The sequence below is a fragment of the Scatophagus argus genome, chromosome 8, assembly GCF_020382885.2.
Source record: "Scatophagus argus isolate fScaArg1 chromosome 8, fScaArg1.pri, whole genome shotgun sequence".
Taxonomy (NCBI): domain Eukaryota; kingdom Metazoa; phylum Chordata; class Actinopteri; family Scatophagidae; genus Scatophagus; species Scatophagus argus.
This window is the reverse complement of record NC_058500.1, coordinates 14,316,335-14,341,862: the sequence shown is the minus strand read 5'-3', so window position 1 is coordinate 14,341,862 and position 25,528 is coordinate 14,316,335. Positions and strand designations below refer to the sequence as shown.

The 25,528-nt window shown below is 40.3% G+C and overlaps 2 protein-coding genes across 3 annotated transcripts; both read left to right on the top strand.

Moving 5' to 3' along the window:
- Positions 1–1,856: 1,856 nt before the first annotated feature.
- spsb1 (splA/ryanodine receptor domain and SOCS box containing 1) lies at positions 1,857–10,427 on the top strand. 2 transcript variants are annotated; one of them, XM_046397226.1, is made up of 3 exons: positions 1,857–1,992; positions 6,092–6,983; positions 8,850–10,427. In XM_046397226.1, exons 1-3 carry the CDS (start codon positions 1,969–1,971, stop codon positions 8,975–8,977), a joined length of 1,044 nt encoding a protein of 347 aa, XP_046253182.1. In that variant the 5' UTR covers positions 1,857–1,968; the 3' UTR covers positions 8,978–10,427. The 2 variants fall into 2 exon arrangements, with proteins under 2 accessions (XP_046253182.1, XP_046253183.1); XM_046397227.1 differs by having other exon boundaries at positions 1,895–2,095.
- A 4,926-nt stretch (positions 10,428–15,353) lies between these two features.
- Positions 15,354–24,341, top strand: slc25a33 (solute carrier family 25 member 33). The gene is made up of 7 exons (XM_046397246.1): positions 15,354–15,587; positions 17,537–17,710; positions 19,097–19,174; positions 20,313–20,413; positions 20,987–21,053; positions 22,192–22,472; positions 22,581–24,341. Exons 1-7 carry the CDS (start codon positions 15,547–15,549, stop codon positions 22,778–22,780), a joined length of 942 nt encoding a protein of 313 aa, XP_046253202.1. The 5' UTR covers positions 15,354–15,546; the 3' UTR covers positions 22,781–24,341.
- The last annotated feature ends 1,187 nt before the right edge of the window (positions 24,342–25,528 follow it).

Below are 25,528 nucleotides of genomic sequence, written 5' to 3'. Positions count from 1 at the left end.
GGGACTGAACGGCCTGAAGGTCAAACTGAACAACAAAGTGCTCCAGTGTTACAGTGTAGTGAGCAACGGAGATTGACTCGGGCTGTCGATACCATCATGCTCCAGCTGAAATTGGGTCATATGGCATGTGTCTGTACTTAATAGACTGGACTGTGTATTATCAGTTGTGACTCCTTTTCATCATCACACATCACAAGTATGCCTTTAGGACAGACAAATATGGCATTATTCTGTCCTTGAATTAATTTCAGGAGCACACAAGAAATATACTATTATTTTCTTTTTTTTGGCATATACATTATATACTAAGCACTCAGTGAGAATAGATAGCTAAAAGCAAAGCTGCTTCTTATTGTTTCACCATAAATTAACGTAAAGCGTCTTGTCTTCCTGTTACACTATCAAAGCGGCTGTGTGATATTATACCTGACTTGTTCAGCATGTGAGCCCAATGTAGCCTGCAGTTCAGATTATACATTTGAAAAAATGATCCTATGACACACTGGACTGAAGTTAGTTTTATACTGAGGAGCTCTTTTGCCATATGAGAGCTCCCTGTGCCTCCTCATCTGTGAGTGTATGTGGGCATGTATATGTATATATGCTGCTGCACTGCAATTTCCCAGCCTGGGATCAATAAAGTATATCTATCTATCTATCTATCTATCTATCTATCCATATGAATCATTTTCCCATGTTTTCTGGGCGGCACGGTGGTGCAGTGGTTAGCACTGTTGCCTCATAGCAAGAATCCTAGTCTGGGCCCTTCTATGTGGAGTTTGCATGTTCTCCCTGTGCCTGCGTGGGTTTTCTCCGGGTTCTCCGGCTTCCTCCCACAACACCAAAAACATGCACATTAGGTTAATTGGCTACTCTAAATTGCCCCTAGGTGTGAGTGTGAGAGTGTGTGGTTGTCTGTCTTTGTGTGTTGGCCCTGCGATTGACTGGCGACCAGTCCAGGGTGTACCCCTCCTCTCGCCTGTAGTCAGCTGGGATAGGCTCCAGCTCCCCCGCGACCCTGACGGATAAGCGGTATAGAAAATGGATGGATGGATGGAAATTCTCCAGTTTTTAATAGGGGAGAACAGAGTCAACTGTCACATTCATTAGCTCTTGGGTGCTGTTTAAAAATGTTGGTACTGAAATTTTCAGAATTGGGGTCAGAGTTCACCTACAAGGTAATTTCAGGACTCTGGACATTCAGGTGAGACAATTTTTAGTATTTTTCATGTCAAAATGTACTTATTCATCTCTCCAGTGTCCGTGTTCTTGTCTTTTGCACACCAGGTTTATAATAAAAAATATATAATAGAGACTATTATTACCATTAATTATTAAGGAAGAGCTACACTTAAGTTTTTTCTTAGCTATGCTACAATGTATAGTTGTTAGAAAAATAAGAATGTTACAATGTTTAGAAACGAGCTTTGACTAAACATTTTCCGATCAAAAGAAATGTAAAATATGAGTTTTGCCTATTGAAAGTGTGTGTGTGTGTACGTGTTTTTATGATCCCATGGGGACAAAAACCTGTTTGCACAGCTACACGTGGGGACTCACCTACTCTATGGGGACAAAATGCAAGTCCCCATGGGGAAATGAATAACTTTAAGACTTGGTTTAAGGTTAGGTTGAGTCTGAGGTTTAGGTTAAGGTCAGGGTAAAGGTTAGAGTTAGGGTTAGGCAAGTTATGGTTTTGGTTTGAGTAAGTCTGCAGGAAATGAATGTAAGTCTATGTAATGAAAATTTAAATGGTGATATTTATCTTGATCTAATCTCAAACATGCCTCTCGTGAATAACTAGCATCATACACTAGCATCCGCATAAACTGCGCCTCCAACACGAAGCCAACTTCAGTGGCTGCTGACCGTCTGTAGGGAGGTCCTAATCGTGTACAGCAGCTGGGAGCATTTTACCACGTGATTCGAGAGATGTTAGAGAGCAGCCATCACCGTTTCACCTAATTCATGTCCAGCCCGAAATGGCAAAAGGTAAGACGACAAGGAAGCAGAAAACTATGATGGAGTAGGTGAAGACTGCAGCCTCTCCCGGACTCATCTGCTCTTCTGTTTCGCTGCCTTACAACCTAACAAGGTCTGTTTGCTATCCGCTTTTCATCCCCTCCTCCCCCTGTTTGTCTGCTCATATGGTGGCTGCTGAAGTGCTTGTTTCGGTTTCTGTGTTTCTTTCTACATCGCATTTACACATTTGATACCGAAAATAACACCCGCAACGAGTTGTCGCTTGCTTAAACTTGCCGTGTGCGCGCAGAGGATGAGGAGCTTCGCGTATGTCTTCGCCGCTCATTAACGTTAGCCATATTTTGTTGCTGTTTATGCTAGCACGGTTTGTGCTGCTTGTGTAACAAACGCGACAGAGCTTCCGGTAAACTGTTTCAACTCAACGGTCAGCAGCGTTTCATTCACGCGCTGCTCCCCGTCTGTGTTTGTGTCGCGCGTGGACGCTCTTCCAGCCACGAACCCACGAGAGCTTATGTTGAGATTAGGCTTCTTTTTCGTTAGCTAGCAAGAGAAGCTATTATGTCTTAACTGTCCACACGGCCTACATAGGCTCAGTTGCCACATTATTAGATGTGCTTAACTTAAACAAATACTCTCTAGCAGCACAGGTTATATTTTGTACCTCCATAAAGATTTCAAGAATTTATATTTTTGTTTTAGCGGGACGTTGTTTCAACGTTAACGTCATTTTCTGGAGGTCGTGGTGCTATTGACATGTGTTGCAGGCATTTTTATGACACGTTTTTAGTGCTTTAGTGGTCTAACCGCATCGATATAAACGTGTATAAACGTAAGACTTTCACTATTTTGTCCACCCACTTCACATTGTGAGAATCGACCAAATTTTAGCCACACCTCAGGATAATATACAGCTCAATAGGTCTATAAACTAGCTACAATGACAGTCATGTTGAATCAATAAAAACTTAACATAAAGTTTTTGTGAAGGCAGTGTTTATTAAAGCACTGTTGTGTCAGACTGCTTTAGTTTTAGTATGGTGTCCCTAATGAAATGGCAGTTGGGTGTAGTTTACAGAACTGCACCAACGTAAGGAAAACACTGAGCAGGGCATACCACAAAGATGTCAGCTAAACCCCACAGAAAAATCAGATTGTACTATTATTATTATTATTATTACACATTTCTACACAACACATTCATGCTTTTTATCCAAACAGTGTAAGACTTTATCTTTGATAAACTTTCGGCTTTGTATGTTCAGCAGGTCAACAGACAGGCTAGGACTTAGATTCAGGTGGGCCTGGTCTAAATTGGGCCTCACAATATAGACAAGTGTTTCCTTGGCTCAGCAAATGCTGCGAGGCTTTCCTCTTGCATTTTAATAAGCCCCAAACCAACCCAGGGGCCCAGGAACCCTAACCAGCCCAGGCCAGGATCCAGCCCAAATATATTCCTCCACAAGCCACCGCCATTTACACTGCTAATGAGCATGTTTGTTTTGAAGCCCAAGGTAAATGTGGGAAGACCTTTTATTGTTCTGTTAGTTTTTATTTACTTGCACATGTTGTGTGCATTGTAAGGTGGCCCTTTGCCACAGAGAGAGGGAATGGTAAACTCCCAGCTCAAGGAGTGTGCAAATTAACACATTTCACTCTCCATGAATGCTGGACAGGCATTGAAAAAGAGATTGTTTACATTCAGATGCAGGCCACCCGCTGCTTGCTTTTTCTTCCCCCCCTGTTTTCCAATCACTGAAGAGACATGACCTATTTAAATGGTTGTTTACTTGCATTAGAAGAAGAGCCAAAGCACTTCTCAATGAACTCTTGTCTACAATTCAATTAGAGTGGCCTTCTCAGCAGCACAGTTTTCCGCATTACACAATGCTCTGTTCAGCCGAGCTGCAACACAGGCAGAAGTACGAAAACCAATGATCAGCAGTAGTCACACCTGCAGCCACAAAAAGTCATTATGTCCCTGGGATATTGGTCCTTCTTTGAGTGTGAGGTATCACACCAACTGGGTTTTCACTATAACAGAATGAGCCGACTATTGACCTTAAAAACAAAATCACTGTAAGGTGTTCTTTAACAATTAGACTCAAGTTCCACAGGAAGTGTCCCATCGCAGCTGTGATCTGTTGTAACAGAGTCAGTGATCATCATCACATTCATCAGGCTTTTATTGTGAAGTTTTCTGTGTATCTGAAACTGCTTTTGCCTCAAAAGGCCCGTGGTACAGCAGTGTCTCCTTCAGATGCAACAGAGCATTGTATTTCTTTAAGCCAGACATTTTATTACTTCTTTTCCTGTTGCCCTCTGACTAGACAACCACGTAATAAGAAACGGTTGGAGTTTTTCCACTTACTTTTCTCCTATTTTTGGAGATTGTGGGAATAGTAGCTGAGTATCTTGTAAGCCCATGAAAGCCTGAGATCTACTCTTAAAGCTGCTTAGTGCTACTTTTCATGTTCATTAGCATTTGATACCTAAAACCAAATCACCTGTTGATTTTATTATGTACTAATGTATTTTTTCTATTTTTATTTTGTGTAATTTCACTGAATATTGTTAATTATGACTGTGCACATCTGAAAATCTTGCCTCTCTGTCAGCATGTCAAATACTTGTCACTGCTTGATAAGCGGTAGAAAAAACAATGTCATGTTATCACAAATTCTGAGATTGACTTCCCGAAAAGCTGGAGAGGAAGTAATGCGTGAAATTGAGGACAACTAATCAAATAAGCTTTTTCTGGTGTTCATGTTGTTTGTGTGCCCTTGTCCTAATTGAGTCATTTAGCAAAAGGAGCGCATAGTAACATGAATGTTTAAGAGTTCCACATGTAGAACTCTAAACTTTACGTGGACATGATAAACTGCACAGGGAACTGATAAGATGAACTTTATTGATCCCGCAGTGGGGAAATTCACTTGTCGTGGCAGCTCACAAGAACAGAAAAAGAGTGCAAAAATAGTTACAAAAAAATATAGAGGTAATAAATTAACAATTTACAAGTACAGTAAACACAGTACCATATACAGCTATATACAAGTCCTCATAAGGGAGGAAAAGAGGACTAGACCATAGAATTATGTAGTCTAACTGGGCCTACCCAGCAAATCCACTACCAAAGTCAAAAATATTTCCAGAAGGAACATAGCCTGCAATTGTCTAGGATAGCCAGATGCAATAATAGTTACAGTAATGGCTACCAGGGTTTATAAACAGATTTCAAACAATTTGATGATTGACAAAGTTATGTCTTCTCATAGTATATACAGTCACACTGCCCAACCCTATTCAGATATGTGTCAACAAAGACTGTATCCAACGGATAAAACCTGTCAGTTATTAAATGTTGAATTGTAGCCTTCCAGTCTTGCGTTATAACTTGTCATCCATTATGCTTAGTCTTTCCGATCCAAAGAATGCGTTTGATTGAAGTGCAGAAACTTGTTGGTCTTGTCTGTCTTGGTTTGCTGGACAGCAGTATAGTGAACTGGTTGTCTGGAGGAGCAAGGCCATAAAGTGTCGATCTACAGTCTGACTGCTTCAGATTTTAGATGCACTTTAGATGATAGTCATAATGATGGCTCTTTGTGTTCTCAGAAATTAGGCCATGGTCAGCAGATGCATGTTTTCCTGCTGTTGTGTAATGATAATGTTATCAGTGGTGTTCTGTATTTAGGTTTACATTTCAGATTTCTTTGATCATGGGACACTGTCTTCTTTGTTTTATAGGCTAACCATGAAATGAGAACAAAGCCACTTTTGATGCCGTTTAACTGCCCTGCAGCTAATATCAGTTGTTGTTCACTGATGACCAAATCCAGTTAAAACACTGAGCTTATTTGCCAGTAAACATAAACAAGCATTTCTAAGTTGTGTGATGTAATTAAAGAGGATGTACCCTTTTGTCTCCATCAAAAGGCATGACAGCATGATAAGGTTGCACTTACAACGTGCCTTATGTTTAACTTGCTGTTGTTTTGTAGGATCTGATGCTAACGTTTCCTGGTCCAAACAGAAAGATGGCTAATTAGATTAGTTAATAATTAACTTGTTTGTCTTTTCTGCTTTTGTTTCCTCTGATCTCTCCTGGTAGGCATCAAACAGGTCTGAACTTGACTGTCTGCATCAAGTGACCCAGGAGCATAAACCTGCTTGTTGGGCTGCAGGAGCACAGTGGAGGAGAGGGTCCGAGGCTGATTACTCCCCCCATTTGTCTTTGAGGAGGGGGGAGGAAGAGGAGGAGGAGGAGGAGGAGGAGGAGGAAGAAGGAGCTGCTGTAACCACCCAGAGCATGGGGCAGAAAGTCCCAGGTGGCATTAAAACCATTGATATGCGGGATCCGGCGTTCAGTCCCCTGAAGCTGGAGCTGCAGGCCCTGAGTCAAACCAAGCCATCTCGACTGGATCTGCTGCTTGACATGCCAGCTGCCAGCCTGGACATCCAGGTCCAGCACTCTTGGAACAATGATGACCGCTCCCTGAACATCTTCGTCAAGGACGACAACAAGCTGGTGTTCCACAGGCACCCTGTGGCTCAGAGCACAGACGCCATCCGGGGCCGTGTTGGCTACACGAGGGGACTGCATGTGTGGGAGATCAGCTGGGCTATGCGTCAGAGAGGCACTCACGCTGTTGTCGGGGTGGCTACAAGTGATGCCCCGCTGCACTCAGTGGGCTACACCGCTTTGGTAGGAAGCAATGCTGAGTCCTGGGGCTGGGACCTGTGCAGGAGTAAACTCTACCACGACGGCAAGAATCACCCAGGAAAAAGCTACCCAGCCTTCCTCGAGCCAGACGACACTTTCATAATACCAGACTCCCTCTTAGTCGTCTTGGACATGGACGAGGGCACTCTGGGTTATGTAGTGGATGGACATTATCTGGGGGTGGCGTTCAGAGGACTTAAGGGCAGAAAGCTGTACCCAGTGGTGAGCGCCGTGTGGGGACACTGTGAAATACGAATCCGGTACATAAATGGACTTGATCGTAAGTGCAAACTTTAAATGTCTCAAAATACTTCTGTTTTCCTTTCATCTCATGGCCAACAGTGAAGTACCAACTGTGATGATGTCTTCTGTACAGCTCTTGCAAAACCAGTGACAACTTTTATTGATACAATAAACGAAGGTGTGACAGTTCAGGGTTTGTCATACTGTCAGAGTAGGACATATCACTTCAGACAGGCTTACTGTAGAGCAGCATGCTGTCTCTGACTGACGTCATGTGTGGTTGCCTCCTAATATTATGTAAAGCAGGACGTGTGATAACACGTTTATATTCTTGTCTTGTAATCCGGATTATACATTAATATTTAACTGTATCCCTGAATCGCCTGAAAAGATGTGATCTCATTGTGACCTTCCCAAGTTTTTGTCATGAGGTGTACTTTGCCTTTGTTTTAAACTAGGCTGTAGCACCTCCGTTAGAGATGTTGGCGTTCATCGCTGTGAAGACATGCAGTGGTCCTTAATGTTCATGTACAAGAAAAAAAAAAAAGCTGTGTGTTTTTTTCCCCAGACAAATGTAAAATTGATTCCAATTAGGCTCGTTAATCCACGGTGAAATGGCCATGAGCTTTAAAGGGAACGTAGGTGCTTATCAAAACATGTTGTACTACCCACATGTCCCAAGTGCTGTGTGCTCATAAGATTTTTATGCTCCACTCAGAACCTGCGACCTACTTTAGGTCTGTGGAAGAGAAGTGCTACAGATGCAGTAATACGAAATAAAAGCAGTTTCAATTGCATGTAGAGAGGGGGAATTCCTCATCTTACACACTAATGTTGAAGGCAGTTTGTCTCACAACGTGGTTTATCTTGTGGCTGTTTGGATTCCGTATGCAGCATTGGTGTTGAAGCTAAAGAATACAAATACAGAATTATAAAATCATTTCTGTATCTTCTGCTTTAGGTTTAGCATCTACAAAAATTTGAAACTAACAGCAGATATACATATGGCCATATGTTGAATTCAGTATTATTTTAAGGCTGAACAAAATCTGTCTGTGAATCTAAACTTGGACCTTTAAACCACAAATTTTATTAATGTTGGATGGCAATTTAGTTGTCATTTAGTAAGTTGTATGGTTTCTTAAAATGAAAGACCTTTGTTTTGTGAGTTTTGGCTTTCTTTGTTAAATTAATGGAGGTTTAAATAATTTTTTAATATACCTTTTTGAGTGTGAGGAGACTTCAAAACTGGGTCTCTCTTTTTTTTGCGACAAACAGTGAAAAGCCAAAAATGTTTTCCTTGACGATTAATCCAAACAAACAGTAGATTACCAAAAATATTTCTCTAATTAGGGAGTTAAGGCACCGCTAACTTCATAGATTACGTGGCAGGTGACACTTCAGGCATTTGCTGCCTTTCATTTGTTAGTTTGATGCTATACCTGGACCACACTCAGAGTGGGAGGGAAGGAGGGATCCACTGCCGTACCCAGATGTGTGAAGACCACCTGTGTGAATGCTGGTCCATTTCATTACATCAGAGTGTATTTCGCATCAGTGTGAACCTCTGCCTTGAATATTTTTCATCTGATGGAGCGTTTATACACTGAGGCGAAAACATTGATTTAGATTTTTTTGTATTTCTGTTATATATTTCAAAGCACAGGACAGCGCACATTTTAAATGTCAGACTGACCGATGGAAACATGTTGGGATGCAGCAATGCTAATGATTTTTATCATACAAAAAAATGACTTTATGGCCCACATGTTATTATTGCTTTATGCCAAAGGATACTGTTCTGTTGCCATTTTTATTTTATGTTGGTGTCTGGCCATTTAACAGACATATTTTACACAGTGTCTTCTGCCATAGCTCATAACGCTGTCGTGTGTCTCCCCAGCTGAACCCCTCTCTCTGATGGACCTGTGTAGACGTTCGGTGAGGGTGGCATTAGGAAGAGACCGTCTGAGTGAAATCCATAGACTGCCCCTGCCAGCCTCTCTCAAGAACTACCTGCTCTACCAATGACGCCGCTGTCAGTCACAACACACACTCGGCACACCCTCATCTATCTCTATCTCTCTTGTGTTTCTCTGGGATCCTTCTTCTGTTGAACCTGTCTGACAACATTGCTCAAGCCTCCAGGACTGATTCAGCCTTCAGCAAGTATGCTTCTGTCACTGGCTGGACACCATGAGTTTCTTATTCTGTTTTTATGACTTTTTGCAATTGTACTATCTAACTTTATAAAATCAGGAATCACTGAGCACTATGCACATGCTGATCCCGACGATGCCCTGACAGTCACCGTGTTGGTGTTGCTCTTCCAGTTTGTATGTTAATGTGGTGGAATATGTGGTTGGTATCTTTGCTGTGACTGTGTGCTCTGACTCTCTATCTCGTAGCTTTTTAAATATGAATATTATTGATTGTGCTAATGAAAAATTGTGTGACAGAAATTAAACTTTCAACATTGGTGCAGAAGTTCACTGCCTGTATTTGACCACAAGGTGGCAGCACTCACACGTGAGCCTTTATATCCTCTTAAAATGAGAATTATAACATGAAGTGCTAGTTCCTTTAAGGATTTTAAATGAGTTTAAAAAAATGGCAGTTCACACAACACAGACAGAAGATGCTGTTATCTCCACAGTGAGCCTGTAGTGCAGTGTGGATGTATTCACTGTGAGGCAGCTGAGGAGCAGCTCCAACCACACACTGCACTATCCGGTTTCCCTGTGATACGGAAGTGTGCTCCACATTGCTTATGTCAAGGCATCCGAAAGGAACATCATCAGCAGAAATTTTAACGGAAGGATTATGTCACTGTGATTATTTGTAGCATGCATCTGCAGGAACTTTTTCTCAACACAATCATCACAATCTTTTTTTGTTTGTTTGTTTTTTAAAAAAAACTTTTCTGTCACGCCTGCTTTTTGTAGTACAGTAGTTTCAACCACATGCTGTCGGGACCCAAGAGTGCTGCGTTTTAATTGTTTTAAATTAAATCAGTCTCTTCCATCTTTGGATTTCACCAGTTTGCATTAACCAATGAAATAGCCATTGAATTTGTTCGCTGGGAAGAAAACCTCTACTCTTGGGTCTCGCTGGCATATAGCTGAGAACCATTGATGTAGTGTTTGTGGTTTTTGACATGTAAAGGGGGTTCAGGAAACAGACTGTGTTGGTGAACGCCGTTGTTCGCATGTAAGGCACCATGATGACAGAAAAAGACAATCCACAAAGTGCTGCACAAATGTAAGAAAACAAGGCCAGATTGCCAACATATTGTCAAATGCCATATCATAGAACTGTTGACTCTAGTATTTTTAAATGTGCAGACTTGGTCCTTATTCAGCACTGTTGATATGGACAAACTGTGCCACACCTTAATTTCCCTTGCTTGCAGCTATCGTTTTATTTGTATTCCTTGTCGTAGATTTGTTTGTAAGTATCTATTAAAGTTTATTTCAAATTATCTATTGTGTGTTGTACATTGAATGAGAATTTACTGTGAAAACTGAGTGTTAAAATGTACTACCACTGCCGAAATCAGTCAGAGTGTGTACTACTGTCTTTAAAAGGCGTGGATGAGAAACAACAGGGTAGTTATAGTGGTATATAATGGATGTTTTCAGAGTAATTATTTTCATTGCTGTGTAAATATGTTTCTCTTATTGTTTGATCAGACCTGTTCTCAGAGCAGTGTGGGTGTTTGTGCTTCAGTGACATGTCCCACTCTTGTTAGTTTTTGATGCTCACATTGATCTGCATAGGACACATTTTGACATCACAGGAGGAGAAGCACAGTTGTAAATAACAAAAGGTAAGGATGGCTGTATTCCATTTAACTGCTTTAAATGGAATACGTGCCAACTCATTCATGACTTAACACTGTTGACTACAACAGAGCCGGCATTGATGTTTTTGGTAATGCCTGTCAATATTTCTGTTCTGGATGTAAGTGTAGAACAACGTGAACCAGCCAAAATAATTAGAAACACCTGTGGATATGCGCAGCCTTTAATTTCTCACCGCAACACAAGTTTATGTGTACAGCAGTTTTCAACAACAAGCCAATTCAAAGTACTTTAAGTGAGATATAAAAGCCTTTTATAGAAAAACCAGAACAGCTTACAAACAGGAAAATGTAACAGAAGATTAAAAAAAAAATGAGCTGCATAGATTAAAACAGGAGAATATAAATTTCAGTTTGGTGATATGAAAAGTTACAGCTTTATTTTCATAGTCACAGCTGATCTGAAAGGTGTGTTTTTAGAAACCATAAAACCAACTGTTGATATTTTTTTTTTAAATCAAATGGAGCTGCCTGATTGATGTTTTGGAGAGATGAGTAAAGACACCAATGACAAACCAGGATTCTACCAGCAGTGGGGATGGTGATTTAACCCTCTCCCTCTGTTGCATCAGTCTCCAACTGCTATTAGAGTTTCCTTCAAACACTGAGAGAAAGGATTAGGGTATGCAGTGAATTTTAACATACACACACACACACACACAAGGGCTGCACACAAAGTATTTGCCATACATTACATACATTTTTGTAGTTAAAGCCAGTTTTTCAAGCTGAACAAGTCTATCAAAAACGAAGCAATCCTATTTTAACCACATCACACAGGGTCAGTGGAGAACACTGGCTTCCAGAAACTGAATCCTTGACCCCTAACTTTCTGTCCATAAATAGTACAGGCTGCCCTTTCAGTGCTGAAGCTAACTCCTTCCCTCCTGAAAGTCAGTAAGATACTTTGATATCCTATGTCCTAAAACAGGTCCTATATAATATCATAAAGTAGAGCCTGTGCAATAACTTGCACATGCAGATCTATTCAGTGTTATAAAATGCGTCAATGTGGCCTATTTAGCACTTAACTGAACACCAGCACCCCGTGTACAGCAACAAGTTGCTTCCTGCTTATATTTTATTTATATGTTAGTTACAGTTCACCTCATAGCAAGAGGGTTCCAGGTTGGAATCCCGGTCTGGGCCCTTCTATGTGGAGTTTGCATGTTCTCCCTGTGCCTGCGTGGGTTTTCTCCGGGTACTCCGGCTTCCTCCCACAATAACAAAAACATGCACATTAGGTTAACTGGCTACTCTACATTGCCCCTAGGTGTGAGTGTGAGAGTGTGTGGTTATCTGTCTTTGTGTGTTGGCCCTGCGATTGACTGGCGACCAGTCCAGGGTGTACCCCTCCTCTCGCCCGTAGTCAGCTGGGATAGGCTCCAGCTCCCCCGCGACCCTGACAAATAAGCGGTATAGAAAATGGATGGATGGATGGATGGATGTTAGTTATAGTGTTTTATATGCATACATTGTTTCTAAATAGCCATCTTACCTTATGCGTGAATTAAGTAAAATATTACCAACAGGTGATGACATAAAACCAGTTTTAAAAAAAGCCACAAATCACTGGTTTGCAAACAGCACAGTTCAATGAACATGTGAATGTTCTAAGCTAATTAAAAGACGGTAGCTCACTTGTAGGAAGATTGTGGTACACTGAGTTGCTACTTTAAAAACATAAGATATACTTAACAAGCAGGTTTACAGTGAAGCACTGTTGCAGGTAAGGCAAACAAAGTCCTAAGCCTCTGAAATAAAATTAATTTAAATGTGCATGAACAAAACACTGAGGGGAAACCCATATTGAGGGGAGGCAGGGACTGGTGGGAGTGGGAGTGTGGGGGGTTTGAGCCTCTTTTCTTGTTGTATCAGTCTCTGACAACTGTGACAGTTTCTGTGATACAGAAACTGACACACTGTAATCCCCGTAATGGTTTGTCTTTTTACATAAGGCACAGGATTAAGTTCTGCTACATTTATTTGAACACACACAAACATATAACATATACCATATATATATCATGTTCAGCAGCTGATTCAAAGAAACCCAGAGAAATATCTGACCCAACAACCCTGAGGGGATCTAATTTGCACCCGCAACTTAACAAAGACTGTTGGTTCAAAAATAACGCCATAATGATTGAATATGAGACAAAATGAGGTGAAACAAAGTGAAAAGAAAGAAAATTAAACACAGCTAATGGAGAGAAGGATAAAAACATGAAAAGGTTTGTGAATTCCACATCTCCACAGATGCAGAGATCTAAGAAACTGTCCTGTAGCTGTATGGTTCACATTTGGTCACTTGGTGTCAGCATTTCCAACACCTACATAACCATAACAACCAGTCCTGATCAGGGTCATTGTTAAGCACAGCATGAATCTCAGTGTGACTGAGAGTCTGAAGTGGAGGAAGATTTCAGATCGTTTACATATGTAAAGCACCAGTACATCAGTGTGGAAATACTCCACTGCTTTCAAAATCCTACTTAAGAAAAAGTAAAGCAGTGTTATCACCAAAATGTAGTTAAAGTTAAAGTTTTTGTCTTGCAAGAAAGTTGCCCTTATCACCACTTTTTATTGTATTTGCCATAATTAGGTTGTTAATACTGATGCATCAGTGTTTGAGCAGTTATTTGCATCTGGTTGAGGTGGAGGTAGTGAGTGTCATGAGATGGGGAGATGAGCTTTGCTACTTAATATAGTATTCATTTGTATTCAGGTAATTTGACCTTCAGGGGCCCCACACAGCTATGTAAACAAAACCATCTGAATATTCCAAAGGGGAAATCATTCACATTAAAAGTTGGGATCCGCTGGATTAGTATTTAACGATATTTCACATTTTAGAAGCTCTTTTTATGTTTCTTAATCTGAGACCAGAGCTGCAGTGTAATTAAATGTAATAAAGTAAAGTAAATGTCCCTGTGACATGTAGAGGAGTAGAGGTATGCTCAAGCAGAGTGTAAGTAACTCAAAACTCTACTTAGGCATGATATTTTAGTAAATTTACTTGGTTACTTTTGATCACTGCAGATAAAGACAAATATGTCCACAGTTCACCTCAGAGATCAGTTCATTTAGTGAGGCTTTAATTAAACAAATTCATGTTGGAAAAAATCATACCAAGAGGAGCCAGACTTTGTCATTTGATAACCTACACGAAATGCACTTCATTGCTCACTCTGTCTGTTCAAACAGTGAAGCAAACATCAAAGCTATTAATCCACTGGAGCTAATTAAATTCAGATGTTTGCCAAAGAGCAAAATGTTATTAGCTCTGCGGTATTATGGGTACATGTACACTGTCAACATTATGTCATAAATGCTGTTATGATTTCAAATGAGACAAAAAAAAAGCAGGTTCCACTGGTTTCATGAGACTGTTTTGACACAGTGACACAGACATTATTTTGCAGACACACAGACAAACAAGGTTATGAAGGTGCTTTCTGTGGGTTCAAAGTTAAGATTTCATCAGAGTGACAGCAAGAGTTACATTCATACTTGTACTGCACACTTCTCATTGGTGCACAGCACATACCATAACATCATGTCCTCTTTGGCGCAGTTAACAGCCCACAGAGTCATAATCCGTCTCTAATTAGAACCAAGGTCTTTTGTTGTTGTTCTGTTGATTCTACTGCTGAAAAAGAGGAAGTTGTTTATCTTTCCTTATCTCCTCCATGTCCATTTCTTATCCGATTAGGGTTACTTTAACAGAGGCTGAAGAAGCTGCCATAACAGCAAGAGGCAATAAATATTATATAAATGGTCTGAGATAAGCATACAGATAAAAATGTACCATTGTGGTATGTGATGACTTCTGCAGGATATTTTCTAATAATTTTCAGGCATAAAAAACAAGCCAGTAGGAGGGATTATTTGTGAGTGCAGTTTGTGCAAATTTTCAACATGGTCATACTCTTCTTGTACTACCTCCAGAACCGTATTTATTTTACTTTATCTTATTTTGTTTTACTTTATTTTATTTTATCTTCTTTTATTTTATTCTATTAATATATGTTACTCATTCTTATGTTAAGACAAATTCCTAGTAATGTGAAACCTCTTCACTTACATGGCAATAAAGACAATTCTGATTCTGATTGTTAGTGTTAGTCATTAATATCCACTTCAGAAGTAGTGTAAAAACACAATAAGGTGTCTTAAAAAAATGTTTTGGCAGTCAGCCTTGCCTCTTAATTTTGTAACATTTTAACAATACGTGTGGCTCTACATTTTTATTGCTTTCATATTTTTTAAATGTTTTTACAATATATTAGCCTGGGGATACTGCATGATTACATAACTGAAACTCCCATGATAAATACATGCAACGATGAGGATACACTGGTTAAAAAAACATTCATCTTATGCTGAAACTAATGAAGGTCAGGTGTTCAAAAGTGTTGTTCCCCCGTTGTTTTTGGAAGTGGGCTGCCGGTAATAATTACGCAACGTGACAAAAGGACAACGGACAAGGTGGCGAGCACGTGTTCCTACGTCATAGACAACGCCCCCGTCCGGCCCACTGGCGTAAATGTGAGCAGCTCCTCGGGTCATCCTGCAAGTCGGATGACCGCTGACAGCTCCGCTAAACCTGTACAGGGACAGAGGAGCGGGAGCACACCGGGATCATAAAACCGTCCCTCTATTTTTTCTCTTCCATACGAGCGCGCTTTGAACAGAAATATAATACGAGTATGGTGGCTGTTTGATAAAGACAAAGATGGCACAGAAAGATACGCTGCTACATCTGTTTGCTGGGGGGTAAGTCATTCTTAATGTTACTAGGGTACCAGGGTAACGTTTTATTAATAACTCAGATGAAGAGTAACACGAACAGGTAATGCGACCTTGGGTTACCCGTTCTTTGGTAACTAAATACCCGTTTTGGATTAGCTTGTGTGAAACCAAATAGAATTTGCTCGTTAAGCTAACACAATCCAACATGGAGAGTCGCTAGCCGCATGCTAATGCGCAGAGCGAGCTCGTGTTAGCACGATCTTACGAGTGTAGTTAGACGTCTGTTTCTTTCCCTGTTTACTAACTGACTCATTCGCGATGTAAAGTGACTAGGTGGACATTATGACTAAAATTTGTTCGAAATTAACAAGGTAGCCAACGTTATCGTGGACAATGAGCCGCCCGGCGACGTCTTTAATACGCACTGCTCAGCTAACGTTAGGACGACATCCGTGCGGAACTTTGCTAACTAATGCCTGAAAGTTACCGTTATCTACTGAGATATAACCGCTAGTTGTTTGGGTCTGGAAGGTCGTAATGGTAGTGCAAGTGCCAATGTGATGTTTTATGTAATGCACTACTAAATCTGACGCTGCAATGTGTAACTCTAGACTTGACTTAGCGGTTGGCCCCGGCTCCGTCATGGCTGGACGTGGCGCAGTCTTCCCTGTTAACATTGCTCTCAAGCTATACCTCACTGACATCCATATCTACGTGCTGGATATGCCCTCCACGCATAACCGCCTGCCGAATGATTCCATTTGTAAACCCAGAGTAATAATGTGCCTTATTATTGCGATATAACAACGAGCTGAATGGCCTCCACTTTATGTTAAGGTCACATTTAAAAAACACTGGGTCGTTAAAAATGACGCCATTTTACCCTTGAAGTGTTAAGATGAGCCTTTAGGTTGCCTAATGTCACATATTCTGTATTATGATTTTCAAAATACGAAATCAGTTGAAAGGATGAGACTGTCACGAACAACTTGATCACTTTATTTCAGTTAAACTGAAGCTGGCTGAATCATATCATAGGTACTCTTTAAACACCCAGAATGAACTTGTAGAGTAAAAAAAAATATATTAACCTCTGAGGCTGACACTTAGAAACAAATTAGCTGAGCGTGTGCGAGCCCCTTTGGTTCTAAACTACTGACGTTATTTGAGTAACACCAGCATGTGATACACACAGTGTGAACATTTCATTTGCATTTGTGTAATTTTACTTTTGCAACCATTTCCCTGCATTGCTTATCTGTGGTCAGTGGCCATGTCTACAACAACCCAACAGGACATTATTACAAAATGGCTACATGTCTTTGTTTGTCAGATCGAGTTATGCAATATGGAAAACTTAGTGCAGAATATATTTTATCTCTCTATAATTTCTGATAGGGGTGAATGAACAATTAGGTAAAGTGTTACCTTTGATAAGATGTTTGAGTCTGTCCTCCAGACGGAAGACACTGCAGAGAATTAGTTTAATCTGTTCCAGACTTCTTGTAAGCTGGTCATTGAAGAGGTTATAGACTCTGTGAATAGAGACTGTACCAGAGAGAGCTGTAAAGAACTAAATGAATTATTTTTTTATGCTAAAGTACGATCTAAAAACAGGGTTTTGTTGGGGAAACAACTCTTTCCAAGCCCAATTAGAGTGTCCGAGAAGTTAGAGCCTGTGCACCAGATGTGATGTGTTAACTCATGAGTAGTTCTGCCGCAGACCGAGAGACCAGTCTTTGACCATAATTGTTCATTGCAGTTGGGTATCAGCTCTTCAGCTGTGTTATGATGGTAAACACTCTCCTCAGTTGATGCTGATATGACTAAACTTGTATTTGAAGCGTGTTAGCCATTTTAGTACAATTATCAGAACACAGTTGTGTTGACCAGTGGGACATTCCCTACATTATTTGCAAGATATTAAACATCTCAATGCCCCTAATCCTACTTCTTGTGTGATCATTTTGCAGATGTAGTGGTACGGTGGGAGCCATCGTGACCTGCCCCCTGGAGGTGCTGAAGACACGATTGCAGTCCTCTGGCCTCACCCTCAGACCCGTCTTCCAGGTCCAGCTGGGCACCCTAAGTGGCGCCGGGGTTATCAGACCAGGAACTGTTACACCGGGGCTGCTCCAGGTCCTACGGTAAGGTGTTTGGTTATGTTGTTGTTAAGCAAATATGCTGGGTGCTCTGTCCCTCCAGGATCTGTATTTCTGTGCTTGAAAACAAAGGAACAAAGTGTTCCCTCGTCACAGCTGGTGCACTTTGCTGTTTGTCAGGACTACCCTGCTGGCGCTGGCATAATTGCTAGTTGCCGACTTCTGTAATTACATACTGGGATCCTACTGAGTTTTACACTCCAAAGACCCCACTTTTTGAATATATCTAAGGTTCTGACGTAACAGGTTTGTCAAAATAGCAATTTTGTTTGGAATAGTTGTGTAAAGTCCTGTACAGTTCTTGTGATTTAGTCCATGGGAACACTTCAGACAGCCTGTCTTTTGCTTTCTGCTATCTTAAAATGAAGGCCTCTAATCCTGTTCCACATAGAGTGAGGATTAAGCACACAGACAGTATCCTGCTCGTATTTAGTGACTTTAGCCAGCTGTTTTGGTTGACAGAAGGTCAGGTCACAAAAAACTGTGCGAAAGTAGATCTTTTATGACTCTGCTTTGCTTGGGGAGTACTCAAAGCAGTCCCTGTGCGCCAAAGGGAAGGAGGATGGGTTTTTAACTAGGTGTTGGTGTTATATTACACTCAGATGACTGTCACACAAACTGAACCGGTCTGATGTCTACTGTAGCTGTAGAATGAAAAGGTTACAAAAGCCACGCAATTATTTTTATTTTTATTTGAAGAACAAATATTTAGGTTATATATCAGTTAAGGCCATGTGCTGATTAATTCACTTACTTCAGAGTTGATTTTTTTTTTTTTTCAGTGCTAGTGCATTCACAAGATCACATTTATGTAAAACAAGCAAGAAATCCTTTATGGACCTTCAGCCTGTCCTCCACCTATTGAAACATCAAGACTGGGCACTACTTTGACCTGTAAAGAGGCCATTGTTGTGTTTTTAAACTCATCATTGTTTCAGTGTGGGAGAAGTGGAATGTGTGAACACTGCTGGAGATATGATGTGTGCTTTATAGAAACCTGCACTGATTGCAGTTGTACCCTCCTCCCTTTGCTTTGCCTCTGGCAGACCAGACTGTCATCTGGAGAATGAATGTCACTACCTTCAAAGAGTTAATAAAGTCTATGGGGGATGTGGCTGGCGTGACAAGCCCTGCACTGCTGAGGGGGCTTGGCTAAGTGTACACAACTTACGTAAAACCAGCTCATCTGGACAGGGCTATTGAAATGATTCCCGGAGGTAGCTGTACTTGTTCCTGTAATAGAGTGAGAGATAATTCTACACAGATCTGTGCTATATATGTGGAGACAGTTAAACATGTACAGTGGTGCATATGAATAAAACTTGGTTAAATATATTGCTCTTTACTGATGACTTTTTAATTTTGTTTTAGGTCAATCCTAGAAAAAGAGGGACCAAGATCACTCTTCCGTGGGCTGGGGCCAAACCTTGTTGGCGTGGCCCCCTCAAGGTACAGTGAAATCAGAGTCTGCACATGTTTTAGTTTCTCTGTTGTGTCTGTGTTGTTCATTTCTCCCACCATCTGTGCCCATAGCAGTTATGTCCTGAAACTATGTGGCAATCTCTGTGTTAATGATACCTTCCTCTTGGGGCACAGGTTAATGATGACGCACAAAGGAATTTAGTTGTATTCAAAAACAAAAGCATAGGTTAGGGAGGCCACAAAGTGAAGCAGGGTGGTGGTGTTGCAGTCTGTTCTTCCACAGGCTGCTAACCAAGAGGACTGTGTTTATGTTTTTCACATAAGGCATCATCTGACTGTATAAACAGGAAGCTGTTGTCATGGCATCAACTTCCGAGTATCCCCTGGCCTCATAGGGTTCAGTTTGTGTAGGCCACAGTATCTGTCAACATGAGCAAGCCTACATATTTGTTTTTAAATTAATTTTTTTCTTGACTCTGATTAGTGGTTTGAGTTGACCAGACACAGCAATGAGAGTACATGGATGCCAATTGATATGGCTGTGATTTGTGGGTGAAACCTTTTAACCAAGGCATAATGAATGGCCAGTTTTATGTCACTACACCTTGTGAAGTTTCAGTATCACCTTTGCTCTATTTTTATTGTCAACAAATTGTCCGTACTTTGCCCTGTTCTCTTGGGGTTCATAATCTAAATAAACGTTACTATACAACAGTAATATAACTGTAAAATAACTGTCCTAATGTATTTGCTGCAAAATCTTGTTTGAACCTTTAGACGCTGTTAAACTGAAAAAGACATGCGTCGCATATACTCTCCCCATAGTTAATGAGTAGCGGCAGCATGATCCATTGCTCAGTAATTCCACTGTCTTTCTGTTTCATTGGCCAACTTGGACAGGCTCACATTCAGAGCTGCTCTGCGGGCATCTGTGGTGTCCAGTGCTTATTCAGCCCATTCTGGTGCAGTTACAGTTTGTTCCAGAAGCTGAGCAGTGAGAGCAGGCACCAGAGACCAAACTGCTCTGGATGTTCTCTGAAAGGCCATAACAAGCCCAAAGAGAATCATTTATATAATTGCCCTCTTGTCATAAAACAATATTCATATTTAAACAGTTTGTGTGTGTTAATATTTCCAATTCTCACCAGTGTGTTCTGTGTTTCAGAGCCATTTACTTTGCTGCATACTCGAAAGCTAAAGAGATGTTCAATGGCCTGTTCGTTCCTAATAGTGGAGTGGTGCACATGTCCTCTGCTGGCATTGCAGGTGAGCAGTCTGCATGGTAGCCTTTGTCACATACATGTAATGGACATGACATCAGCCGGTTGTAAAATGGAAAAAAGATAAGAAACAAAAGATGGAGAAAAAAGATATTATGTGAAAAGCTTGAAAGTTTAGTCTGTCCTGTAGATAAAATAACACAACCATCATGAACCTTTTTTGAATTCTATAAAATTAAGTTTATATGCTTCAAAAGTGCCAACACCAGTACACAGACAAATTTTCTTTCATGTAACTGCAGGGAATATAAAGTGTCTCCTGTAATGGAAAATATGTGTTGATATACCTACTCTTATCGTGATGGCCCATTAGCAGATGCAGACATACAATGCTTTTCAAAATGTGTGCATTCACTGGGCAAAGAAAATAAAATGACTTATAAAATAAGTAAATCTTTTTGCTGAGTGATCCCACTGTAATTGCCTTGGTTAAAATTGAATGGAGCAAAAACACTTCAGTCTTAACAATTTTTTTTTGAGTTACATTGGCAGATGAAATGAATCTTATGTCACACTGCTGTGTGTAACTGAATATGCTTCTTTTGTCACCCGTCCTCAGCTTTCGTTACAAACTCCTTGATGAACCCCATTTGGATGGTCAAGACCAGGATGCAGCTTGAGAAAAAGTGTGTAATTTCACCTGCCCCGTGCATGCTTAGATTTTCAAATCCAGCCTGACCATATTATTGTGTTTTAAAGGCAGAAAGAGTGGGATTTATTGTTGCGGTTTGTAAACAAAACATTAAAAGTTGGCCCCTCCTTCCTGGCTCGACAATACCAGAAGCACACACCTCCTGACTCTGACACCATGCCTTAACCTCACCATTGTGAGGGTCTGTCATGTAGTGGACATGTCTTGTAGGTACTCTGAGTCTGCAGAAAGACCTACTCGTACCACCTGCAGTGCTCATACCCACCTCTCAAAGACTGATGTCCAGAAATGTCCAGAAACACCCTGAACACAGAAAAATAAGAAAATATAGGCACATGGGTAGAGTCTCTGTAGGTACATACATGCTGCACAGTTCTAGTAGATCATAAGTAATGATTTAGTGGGTTTATTTTAGTATGAGTCAGTATGTTGTTTTTCAGGAAAATCCTACTCATTCCGCCTTGAACATCTGTGTAAAGCAATCTGGCTTTTATTTGGGTCTTTGCATGGGGGAATGTACTCCACATAATATGACCTTTAACAGAAACCCCTTCACAGTACCGTCCTTGGGTTATGCATGTGAGCATGTGACCCGGCTCCATAAATACACAGTGCTGACGCACTGTCCTACGTGCAGAAGAAGAGTCTATATTTACTTTACTGAGCACAGGGCAGTAGTATCATTTGAGGTCACAGGAATATCTCACTCTTTGAAGAACACCTGTCCTGCAGTGAAAAATTGTGGCTTTATGAATGGGGGTTGGGGGGGGTGCTAGTTACTCAGTCAATCCAATAAGGAAATAGGAAGTTGCATTCCTCTTGACAGAGCAGAAAGTTCACTAGTCAAATAGACAGCAAACAAAATTAAAACATCAAAAGTAAAAAATTATTTTAAAGAAATTTTTAGAAATAAAACATAAAATTTATATTAACTAACTAACTAGCTGCTGGATTTGTTGGGCCCAAGGAACTCATCATTTCTGACATTTTGTGGACTCCATGATTAAATGGTGAATAATAGACTGAATAGATCTTGATAAAATAAGGATTAAATGTTGATGATCATCAAATGCGATTTGCCACTTATGAGCCTTACCTGCTTGACTTTTTAGAGCCAGAGGAGAGAAGAAGATGAATGCGCTGCAGTGTGCCCGCTATGTTTACAAAACGGAAGGGATTCGGGGCTTCTACCGAGGCCTGACTGCATCTTATGCTGGCATCTCGGAGACCATGATCTGCTTCCTAATCTACGAGACACTGAAGAAAAACCTCGCCAAGAGCCAATTTGCCTCATCGAATAGTGAAATGGAGAAAGGAGCATCAGACTTCTTCAGTCTGATGCTGGCAGCTGCTTTTTCAAAGGGTTGTGCGTCCTGCATAGCTTACCCACACGGTAAGTTGACGCTTGCATCCTCTTGTTTGTTTCTTACAACACAGCAACTTGATGTCAGGGAGAAGTATCTCTTTAAATGACAAATGATTGTTTTGTTTGTCTTCACAGAGGTCATTCGGACAAGGCTGCGTGAGGAAGGCAGCAAGTACAAGTATTTCTTCCAGACAGGGAGGTTAATAGCAGTGGAGGAAGGCTACGCAGCTTTTTATAGAGGACTCATTCCACAGCTAATTAGACAAATCCCAAACACAGCGATCGTCCTCTCCACATATGAACTCATTGTCCATCTGCTGGGAGACTCCAAGTGAAGACAGTGAGGACTTTCCTGACAAGCAATGGATGCCGCAGGAAACCCAAGGGCACGGCAGTGAAACACAAGAGACATTTGAAAGTGCAGCACATAAGTTTTTAGTGTGGTGCTACAGAGACTTTATGGTGGGACTGAAGCAGGTTGTACTGTTATCCAAAGAGCTAAACACATTATTTTATTGAAAGCTTATCATTAGGAGTTTATCAAAATAACTCAAGAAGTTGTGGTACTTTTATAAAAACTCCAAACCTGTGAAAAAGGTCATCTTCTTAGAGGACTAGTGCTAAGTTAACTAAATTATTTCATGTTTTTGTTATTTTATGTAAGTGTTTGTTTCCTTTTATCAGTGGTACATGTAACAACACACACAACTGTGCAGGTTGACCCATTTAGTTGATGATAAGTAATTCAGATCAAGTGCTAGTAATAGGTAATAGTACTGCTCCACATGACCACACAATTCATTTTGAGATTTATATTTGACAAATTAATGTGCAGGTTTGGAAGTTTGAATTACAAAGAGATTTATCATATTTTTCATTAATATATATATATCTACATATATATATATATATATATATTTACAGGGTTGTCTGTATGTTTTGTTTTTGGGGGTTTTTTTTGTGAAAAAGACACCTTTTTGAATACAATGAGGACTCGAATGTTGATTTGACCAGTAGCTATGCATCAAGAAACTACATTAGTTGGTGGTTGATCCTAATGCTGACAGTATGATTCTGTTATTACAAAGACCTTTATCGTATTGTCAGCATATGCGAGAGCTGGATTGTTGCACCGTAGCAATTTCTGTAACAATAACTGACAGATTATGTGAAGGGACTAGTTGGCTGGTTCTTAAGTGCAAATATTCTGATGAGTTCATTTAATCAGGAATTTGTATCTACTGATGGAAAAATTGTCTTCAGTTAGAGCTCTCTTTAAAGAGAATAAGTTAGTTTCACTTTTGGGACTTCAAATTTTTCCAGTGTCAGCATATCCCTAACATGTACAGTAAAGGCTCTCCTTTGCTTTCACACAAGATACGACTGAACATCAACATGTTTTCTAATCACATACTGCAAGTTGCTGAGAATGTTACTTTTTTTTCCCAGAAATGCCTGCTTGACCTACAGTAATGCTGACCTTGAAATAAGTCTTTCACACTGAATTCTTCACATATCATGCCCATAAAAAGCATTCACCCACTTGGATTTTTCCATGCATTATTATTTTACAACACTGAAACACAGTGAAATCAAGCATAGGCCCAAGCATAAGCAGTATTTAATTGTATAGGCATCAGCAACTTACATCCTTTGTGTGTATAGGTCTGTATTACCGGTAAGTTGACACATGTAGACACTGCGTTTTGTCCCCACTCTTTGTACAAATAACTATGGCCTCTAAAGTTATACGGAGACCCAGAGTCAATCATTTATAAAGCCCACCACTGGACTGAGATCTTAACTCTAGTTTGGAAGTTTTCGAGCCTCTGTAGCTTGCATGAAGAATAAATCTCAAGTTGCGGTTCTGTTTACGACTGCAGCAGGTTTTCAGGATATGTCTGGATTTTGTTTTTGAATTCATATCACTCACTGCCATCACAAGTCTTCCAGACAGAGGCCTTGGGGAAATGATCGTTCATGATCACTAGTGGGCCTATCATGGACACAAATAAGCCATTGTGAGGTACTTAGAATGCAGACACATTAAATACAAAAAAGCCACTCTGGGACATGGGAAGGCTGAGTCATCTATGACAGGAAAATGAAATGAGCTGGAAAAATGACTTCAGGCTTATTGTGTGAGAGAATTTGACAACGCAGGCATGAATCAGCAAACATCTTCATCCTGTTGTTGTTATGGTTGACTCATCCATATTGGCTTCTACAACTTCAAAGAACAGACTCATGACAAAATACTTCAGTTTAAGTGGTAGGATTGCAGCAGGATGAAAATCTCTGAACGATGTGGATATTTTTGTCCTGTCCACAGTAATGAAGAGCTGCTGGGCTCCAACTGATGCCCATTCCTCCCGCTCACTGAAATGTATCCAGCAGCCACTAACATATCACCCTTTATAAAGATTATAATTAATTATCTTATTAATGCTAATCAACATTCCTAATGCTTTATAGATAAATCAATAGATTAACTTTTAGGCTACTAGGATGAGAACAATCCCTTTTGGGGCAGTTTTTCTTCCTCATTAGTAGAGGGTACTATGTCTACATTTTTTAATACGTCATCAAGTCTTTAGCACATGATGATCAAGGGATCGGTCTGTCTTTTTCACATGACAATTCAGTCTGTGCTTCCCCTCTTTGTGGTTCCTTTGTGAGCCATGTCATGACAGACTACCGTTTTAATATTAATAGGACTTTGCAGTCTTTTCTGACCCTGATTAGCATCTAAAAATACTCTTTACTGCCAAAGTCAAAGTAAAACAGTACACACAGATTTAAATTAAATCTGAATGAAAACAATTAATTGTATAATTATATACATATATTGTAGCCAGAATGTATAGGAGGAACAATCACAATAACCAGTTGTACTTTAAATGTACATATGGGATGTTGTGTAGACCTGAAAGCATTAGTAAATGATCTATTAATAATTAGTAAGACAACTTTTTGGCTCTTTTAAATTACATCAGTAATCCAAGCCTTCATCAGGGTGTTGAGGTAAAATACAGACAATCATTTAAATGGGACAAGTGAAGTTGTGTGGTGTAAAGCCAAGA

What these genes read in the sequence shown, in the direction of transcription:
- slc25a33 (XM_046397246.1), top strand. Translation starts at nt 15,547, where the DNA reads ATGGCACAGAAAGATACGCTGCTACATCTGTTTGCTGGGGG. An exon ending in CTACATCTGTTTGCTGGGGG is followed by an intron (nt 15,588 to 17,536) that starts GTAAGTCATTCT and finishes ATCATTTTGCAG; the next exon opens with ATGTAGTGGTACGGTGGGAG. An exon ending in GGGCTGCTCCAGGTCCTACG is followed by an intron (nt 17,711 to 19,096) that starts GTAAGGTGTTTG and finishes ATTTTGTTTTAG; the next exon opens with GTCAATCCTAGAAAAAGAGG.
- spsb1 (XM_046397226.1), top strand. Translation starts at nt 1,969, where the DNA reads ATGTCCAGCCCGAAATGGCAAAAG. An exon ending in CCAGCCCGAAATGGCAAAAG is followed by an intron (nt 1,993 to 6,091) that starts GTAAGACGACAA and finishes CTCTCCTGGTAG; the next exon opens with GCATCAAACAGGTCTGAACT. An exon ending in GTACATAAATGGACTTGATC is followed by an intron (nt 6,984 to 8,849) that starts GTAAGTGCAAAC and finishes GTGTCTCCCCAG; the next exon opens with CTGAACCCCTCTCTCTGATG.